General features: G+C 38.2%; 1 protein-coding gene across 1 annotated transcript; it reads left to right on the top strand.

Moving 5' to 3' along the window:
* The first annotated feature begins 307 nt into the window (after nucleotides 1-307).
* On the top strand, nucleotides 308-1,788 carry LOC140927125 (transcription factor SOX-14-like). The gene has a single exon (XM_073376779.1). It carries the CDS (start codon nucleotides 425-427, stop codon nucleotides 1,142-1,144), a length of 720 nt encoding a protein of 239 aa, XP_073232880.1. The 5' UTR covers nucleotides 308-424; the 3' UTR covers nucleotides 1,145-1,788.
* Nucleotides 1,789-8,933: the final 7,145 nt, after the last annotated feature.

Here is an 8,933-nt window from a genome sequence, read left to right as displayed (position 1 = left end):
CCAGCTGCGAGGTAATGAAAATGAGGTTAACAAGTACCGAAACTTTTAAAGCCAAAAATGAGCGTAAGAAGATCGCTGGCTGAGACAGGTTGAAAGAAGCAGAGAAGATTGCACATAGACACCTCAGAAAGACTACAGCAAAAAGCAAGTGGAACGGAAAGCATCTCAGCAATAATTAATTATTCAAGTAAATATGTTGAATACTTGTTCTATTGTGTTTTGTTCTTTTGATGTTTGGAATGATTATGGTAATTAAAGATTTCTAAAAACTCTATTGTCCACATGCAACGCCAGAAATGTAAATAGCTTTGTTGAATATTACACACGAAACCATAGCCTTGTTCCCAGTGAAGGGTCTGTTGACACTATAAGCTATTCAGTGCCTAGCCGAGTTGGACAAAGAGGTCGTGAAATTGTGTCAACCATGAGTAGTAAAGATCCAAATCATATTAAGAGACCCATGAACGCGTTTATGGTTTGGTCGAAAGAGAGAAGAAGAAAAATGGCTCAGGAGAATCCTAAAATGCATAATTCTGAAATCAGCAAAATTTTGGGAGTCCGGTGGAAAGCTATGGGGGACGACGATAAAGCGCCATTTATCGAGGAGGCAAAACGTTTACAACAGGAACATAGCCAAAAACATCCCGATTACAAGTACAAGCCCAGGAGGCGAAAACAGAAGCAGCTGATGAAGAAACCAACGTATTCCTTTCCGTACACGGGTGCAGAAAACGCTGTTCACCCTTCCACAATGAAGCTTTCAGCGTACCCGCCTACGATGGCGCCAGAATCTATGCACTATCCGCAGTATTTTCAAATGCCTCCTCAACATGCCTCGTACTCGATGTATGATATGGCTGCCGTACACGCTCAAAGGCAAACGCACGCTTTTCCAACGCCACCCAGCCATGCTAACAGTGTTCATACAGAACTTTCTTACCAAGGACGTCCGGGCGAAATGTTGGTATCTCCAACCGCGGGACCGCACGGTCATGTTAGCCATCTTTATAGCAGTGCCATGGAGCCAGGTCCAACGACGAGCGCCGTTTCTGCTTTTAGCACGGCCGCACAGAATCTTCACGTTCAACAAGTGACAGATACAGGCTCTCCTTACCCGCAAATATACACTCAACGGCATGTATAGCTTTGACTGCTTTGTGTATTTAACGGTGCAAAGACAGCTTATCTTTCCAATTTATGTGTCACAAAGAATTTCTACTCAACACTTGACATTCAATTATTAGCTGAGTTTATATTTACTTTTTTTGTGAAAAACCATTGTAAACACTATGACTCTATAGGATTATAAAGATATGCTTTTGATCAATCCGTGATCTCTTAGCTTAGTTTAGTTTCGGGCGCGAATCTTCATGGAGTTTATTGATTAGTGAAAACCACAGGCACAGAAAAAGATAACAAATTGAATAAAATCTCTGACCGCTCCAATTCAATTTGGGCAGAAAATTATTTTGATCACTTATTTTCTTATCTAAATGATTTGCTGTTTGCACACTTCTAGCAGCTAAACGGCATTAATCGAGAGAGTAGTTCTTTGTTTGATTTATTTATTCAAGGATTTCGCACTTCACGCCGTCAAGATGGCGGATAAATGTTGCCGCCGTTTTTCGTTGTCGAATAGGTTTCTAATACACTTATCATTTTTTATTGCCCGTATTTTGTACGCGGCGGTTAATCGTGCAAGAGTGAAAATTGGATTTTGTTTATGACCATACACACAAAACACTCTCGACTGTTATCGCACTAATAAAGTATGAATATTCTGTTAAACTTTCTGCGTCAATTGTTTGCGAAAGATTTAATGTTAGTTACCCGCGCCGAGAAGGTCAAATACTAACCTGCTAAAATAAGAGAGAACACTACAGCGATTATGCTTCATTAAATAAGAGAAAAGAAACATTTAATTCAAGCACAAGAGCTTCGAGGACTCGGTATCCAAAGGTAACGAAGTTATTTTGGTAAGAACGTCTTTGTTTCGGAAAAATGTGAGTCGAAAATCCCGTCGTTTCATTTTCTGAGCTCCAAGTAATATCTTTCGTCTTAAGCAGCCCAATTTAATCTATCTTTACTCTCGAAAACCACGATAAAGGAACGCACTTTCAATGTCTACCACGCATTGAAATCGTAGTTTGATATGTCTATTCTTTTGTTCTGCAGCCCATTCAACTCAAATTTAATGGAGAAATTACTCGCTGCCTGTACAAGAAGCTATCAAAATCATACAATAAAAGGGTTATGTCTTTTGAACAACACAATATTGTCATTTTCAAAAGTAAATTCAAAGGAATCGCTCAGGCTCAAATTTAACACTGTCAATCTTTTGTAAGTAAAACCAAGGTGAATGTATCTTCTCGTGGTGTGTATAAACACTTATTTGTCTGACTAAAATGGCGCCGACTTAAGAAAGAAAAAAAACAAAGACTGCTTCTCAAGTTTATACTTATTTACGGTTCTTTAAAAACTTTAAACAGGGCGCTATTGCAATTTTGCTTTAAAGAGGTCATAAGAGATGAAATTATGGAGAAACGTTCGCGTAAACTGGGCGATTAAGGATGAAAATTACATTCGTAAAACAGGAGCAACTGTATAATTTAACGGAACGGTCGACTGAGTGCTAACACAAGAAAGTATAAAAGTTGAAAGAATTAAGATCCGGTGAAACCAAGAGGAAAGATTACAGAAGGGAGAAACAGGTAGAAGTTTGTCTCGTACACATTTTATAGCCAAGGTGAAAAAATATGGAAAAATTAGTATACCAAAATAGAGATGGGGCAAAAGCGATATGCACATTGAGAGATGTCTGTTTTGACTAACACTTTTGGTGTTCGGAAATTTGCATTTGCCCTGAAGCAACGGATAATTGTGGTTAAGAACTGAAAACACAGAACCCAATAAAAATAAATTGTCTCTGTTAAATAAACGGAGAGGATGGTGAAAGGTGTTAAAAGTTAGTCACGGTGTATTTTTCGAAGCCCTTGTTAGCTGATCTCAAAACCAGCAATGGCGGTTGCTTATCGGGTTCTTTTCAGAGAATTGTTACATGAATTTAAGCCGCGACTGGGTACTTTTTCAAACCACAACGAGAATTTACACCTGCTGTAACCTAGAAAACAGGAAACAGCTGAAAAAAAAGCTAAAGATTATTTTAACGACAGTTTAATTTATAGATACTTTTTATACGGGTCGTTTAGAATGCTTGAATTAACTTGTCTAGCTTCGAGAACGCGATCAAAGCTTGCAAACCAGAAGAGGGCTAGCTAGCAATGCATTATTAAGAATTTGCTCAACTATCCCATGTTAACATCATTTCTATCTCGACATGATACCGGAAAGGGCAAGAAGTAAGAAACAATTCTCTTCTGCTCGTTTCCTTCAACCGTGTGAATGACACATGCAGCTTAATTCAAAGAAACACACCAAGAAGAATTGTCAACAAATCATCATGTTTTTTTGTGGGAGTGAATAGGGATAAAGAATACGCCTTTTTTATTTTTAACAAGTTGGGAAGATACTAGACTAGAAAAAGACGATTTTGAAAGAAATCGTATTTTGTTTGTTGAATTCTTTGTCTACCTCACTCGTATCTGGATTAATTGGTGCGCTTTTGCACGCATTTAGTTTTTCTTTCTCAAGACAAATAGCTCTGTCACTCCCACATATTTAAACTATGTTCGTCGAAAGAGTTCGAAAATTGTGGATGAAGGGGTGAAATTTGATGTCGCTAAAGGGGCTTTTATGCTTAATGAGCTGTTTATACTTTTTGCTGGCGGTTTTTTTCGCATGGTTTCGATCCCTCGGGCATTATACACAGTCTCCACCCACTTAAAAAATTGAGCAAGTTGAAGGTGCATATATTATTTAGACATGTCAATGACGCTAATCTGCCATCTTTTAATTAAAAAGACCTATTGATTTAGCCGACCGGAATAGTGATTTATATTTTCGTCTTTTATCTTGATCTCCCTAGCCGCAACATAATAAAAATACGATCGATATTTACTGGTATGTAGTCCCATATCTCTTTGTCAGGGGGCCCTTCGTTTTGAAATAATTCACTTATCTTATGATTTTTTTCTGTTAACAAGACACTTACAACACGTGCTTATAAAAACTCCGTTATTAATCATTCTGAGGGCTGATGTCTGACATAGACTTAACAACTCAAAGCATTAGTTTTCTTATGTTTTATTTTACTGCTTTTAGACGCCGTTTGTCAAATCATGAAGCAATCACTACGCGTATAAGCGGAAAAATAAACGCCATGACGCCCACTAGAGTCGTTAATTCCCTTTCCACTTCAAACAACCTGACCGGTGGCTAAGTGAATACTATCTGAGTGGGTAATTTGGATTTGCTTATAATCCTACGCGGAAAGTATCTTTCGTTTTGTATCCATGTAAAATTGATCCCACCCTCGAATAATAATAATAAAAAAATCAACAACATTTATACAAATAATAGCTTGCTTTTCATGACATTAGAAGTGGACATCTCAGAGTCGAAAACAACACGCCACAAAAAAATTTGCATATGAATTTGCTGCGATTAAAAAATTTTCAAAAAAATATCTGCTGGTGCGTACGAGCGATATGTTTAAGGATGTTCTATCAACCGGTCAATTGCCCATACAAGAGTCGTGAGTTGCTTATAAATGTTGTATCTACTTTCATTTAAAAGATTTCTAAAGGGACTGACCCATTTTATGTTCTTTAAGGAACGGAACAACAGCCTTTTAATTGCGAATAGAATGACTACTATGGGAATAATGCCAGCAAGAGAATTAACCCCTAAGGACTTTTTAGCGTTAATTGCCTTCTTAATGAATTTTCGCTTGCAGTCAAAGAACAGGGTCAATCTACTTGAATACCGGTTCATAGCCGACCCACCCGCGACACGCTGGGTTTTGATTAGAAATGATTCGGACAAGGAGCAGCCCCACTGAGCCATGACAACAGACCTCGTTGCTTGAAGTGCTCATCCGAAGGCCACAGAAGCAGAAAGATACGCGGAGGGTCGAATGAACTGTACTTATGCCAAACACAAGCTAATCATAATCTCTCATTTACATCCAAAATACCTCTTTTACTTGCCACGACCGCCAAACTATAAGAATCAAAACTGTTATTAAATCATTTATCTTCTTTGAAAGCACTAAAATTTTACAAAACCACAACAAAGTAGTGCTTTACCTTTTAAAAACGTTTTCACTGTGCAGATAGAAGCATTATGTTGATAAACCTGACTCCATCCTATACCATATAACCAAGGCAACGTTAACTTACTAGCTACTGTAGCTTAAATTTTTTTTTCGCTATTTTTCGGATGAACACACAAATGAATTTTAACTGCAGGCTCTTGAAAATACAGATCCGGCAGCGTCATGATATTGCTTCACTGATTTTCAACGTTCCTCTTTTTTTTTGCGGCAAATTTTTTTGGCACGACGAAGGAAGAAACCGGCGGTTTCAAAAAAACTCGCTGTTAATCTTTATGAAACTGGGCGCAGTGTCTTTTTCATAGACACAAAAATCACTGAAAAATAATGTTCAGTTGCTGCATGTTCTGTGAATGACCTGATATAGACATCACTATTTCTTTATAAAACCACCCTTTACTCTACAGTACACAATTTCGTAAGAGTTTTCTTTGCTTGAAGGTAAATAGAGCCGTCCACACTTTGAGGGCTTGTTCACTATTTCAGATTGGCTGCCGCAATCCTGGATCCTTTTCGTTCCTGTGAATTGAAAAATTTATTTTGTTCTCTGCAAAGGACATGTGCTACAGTTTCCCTAAGAAACTGAATCTTTTCTTTTTCGGTCCCTTGAATTTTTTTCTTGCAAAAGAAATACGAGACAGTTTCAGCTAGTAAACTTTGCGTTTAAGAAATGTCATAGTATTTATGCTTTCTTAATAGACCTTGTCACGGGTTTCGACGCCATCTTGACGAGTAGGAAAATGTGTGAGAAATTACAGTGTTTGTATTAGAATCTAATGTCGAATAATTTCCACAAAAGGGCTGTTCTTAAACAAATATCAATTGTAAACTAAAGCTGCAAAGCAAAGGATTGTCCTAAACAATTTTGGGGGCGTACCTGTTCTTAAATTTCTCTGGAGGCTTGCTTTAGATTTTCCATATATTTGTCTGTAATTTTTCCGGGACAAATTTATAGAAAATTTTAAAAAGTGGTTCTAGGTCTTCTAGCCATGTAACGCCCCTGATTTTTTCAGTAGAATTCATAGGAGCGAAGCTTTAAGTTACAAATCATATTTTTTTCAGAAGAGCCGTTTTGCGGAAATTATTCGACATTAGATTCTCATACAAACACTCTAATTTCTCACGCGTTTGCCTACTCGTCAAGATGGCGTCGAAAGCCGTGACAAGGTCTATTCTTTTAGTACACTGCAATTAAAAAAGTGTTTTACAAATGCTCTGTTCATTACCTATACGTAACTAAATAAATTCGTCGTTCTTGCTGAATGTAGAACCGGCCAGGGCCTGAGTCTGAAATACTCTAAATGAATACAGATTCTCTCTTGATAGACACAAGAGAGAATGAGCTAAGAGATCGAATCCCCCATAAATAACCCTCTTTACACAGTTCAATAACTGCAGATGAAGAGGCATGGAAAGTCGACAGTTAAAGTGATTTCACTACTGTTGGACTATGATGTGGGGAGAAAAGTGCTTAAAGGGGCTGTGAAGTCACGGCCGTCTAGTTCATTTTGTTAATAACGCCAATTACCCCTCCTTATTTGCAATGGGACTTGAGACATTACTGGTAAATGACAACATCACAGCTTCGTGTCAAACAAACCTCTCACCCAGGCAAGCATATAATATCAAACGCTACATACAACAAAAATGATCTGCGCTGTCGCGAAAATTTTACGTGCGTGCTCGAGTAAATTTTGGGCGCGTAAATAAACTAGAGTGTCGCGCGTCGCGCTTAAAAGTTAAATAAAAATTGAGCGAGTTTCAACTTATACGTTTACGTGCGAGTTTCATACACTGCTTCTAACTTATTTACGCATGAAGTTTTACGCGCATTGCGCACGTAAAAACTGAATTAAGCGACTCAGTGGCAATCAGCCTTTGGGACAATAAGTTTTCAAAATTATCACTGCAACCCGTTTCAATCTTCTTCAAGTTTGTCCACCTGTGCTTACTTTTGTAATTACTGTGTTATCTACACCTTTTTTCTAACGTTTTTATGGGTTAGTTTTAGGTTTACTCAGTTCAGTGGCGTTTCCACTGTTTGAATTTTGTTAAATTTCGTAACGCGGAAGAGATCAAAGGAAATCTCCACTCCCCTTAACCTTAAGGGATGTTTGATTGACCGTGCACAGATTCAGGACGATTTGTGATCGGCTAAAACTAATCATCTTGCGTCATGTTGGACCTAAGTCAGAAGTGTCACGCTAAATTAAGTTTTGAATTACTTCCAGGTGAAGAGAAACAAAAATTTCGATAGAATCTGAAAACTTTGACCGCAAACTTAACCGAGATCAAAGAAATAAAATGCCTTTCTATTTTTTAGAGCTTATAGTTTTTCAATGGAAACGATTTAGGATTCTCCAGAAATCAGTCTACCTTTTTGGAATGGTGGAAACGGAAGCAATAGACCCCTTTAGCAGTTGTAGCTTTGTTTTCCCAATATAAGTAATTTGCAGTTCTCAAAGGAACTCGTCCCTTCCTTGTCTCGTACGCACATATATATGCACCGGAATGAAAAGAAAATTGAAAGAAACGGTTCTCAAGAATAATGTCACAAGACCTACATTTGGAAACAAAAGAGGCACTCCACATACGATCGTTTCAGTTTCAGATATGCATTTGTCTATTTCAATCGACTGTCGGCGATCTGAAAGATATGATCTAAACCAAGAATTTATAACTCCTCTTATTCCATAATTCAGGGAATTTACAGTGTATCTACCCTATTAAACCATTCTTTCCTTTTTTCTCCTCTTGACAGTCCCTGGAAAGTACGCGGCGTATGTTACAATTGGCAGAAGAGGTAAGAGTTAAGCCTGGTTCAGATGCCGAACTTTTCATGAGCCAGTACAAACTAAAGAGGTCAATTATGGGAAACGGAAAAAACACTTTTCTTTTTCATGAAAAACCGAAAACCGAGCGTTTGCACTGAAAAGAAAACCGACAACCGCTAACGAAACCGATAAACGCAATATTTCTACTTTTCAACTTTCTGCTATATTGCTTCCATCAGCACATTTTGTATTATTCTAAAATTAAATTAAGTGGCGAGGGAAAGTTTTTAGGGGAGCAGATATGGCTTGAAATTTTGGATCCCTTTAAAAGTGTACAAGTGCCCAACTGGAACAGAGCAACGATATTATAGTGCTATGAACTGATATTGTTTTAGTATTGAAAAGAAGTATTTCTCTCGGAAAACAACCATCTAAGTACGAATACATTTTGACCATTTTGACCACCCATGCCAGAGATCGGTTTTATGTAGGATCTTGCTAATAAACATGATATTTTAGTAAGAGTTATAATGGATAGGGTAAAAATACTCACATGACCTGCTCCTGTAAATGCGTTATGGCCTAAGCGTGGTCGAAGTCAAGACTATGCTGTTATTGTTCAAGCCCTTCAACGCTAGGAAAAAAACCCCGATCAATATCTCTTCATTTTGACCGACCCCACCCCCCCCGAGGACGGAGCTTAACCAAGCAGTACCATGGAGCATCTATGGGTATTTCTACTACTCCCCCCTGGACGGGTTGCTATTCTATGTCGCCGATAGCAAATGGAGCAAGGTTTCTTGTCTGAGGATATAACGAGACGGCAAGACTTGAACCTAGACAACGTGATCCAAAATTCTAGTTGTTCAATCATTGTTGGGAGAGGTTATCGCATTTGATTGGGCAGCTACCGCCCTCCTTAAGCC

This window comes from Porites lutea, chromosome 2 (genome assembly GCF_958299795.1).
Source record: "Porites lutea chromosome 2, jaPorLute2.1, whole genome shotgun sequence".
Taxonomy (NCBI): domain Eukaryota; kingdom Metazoa; phylum Cnidaria; class Anthozoa; order Scleractinia; family Poritidae; genus Porites; species Porites lutea.
This window is presented reverse-complemented; position numbering and strand designations above follow the sequence as displayed.

Coding starts and splice junctions, on each gene's coding strand:
- LOC140927125 (XM_073376779.1), top strand. CDS start 425: ATGAGTAGTAAAGATCCAAATCATATTAAGAGACCCATGAACGCGTTT.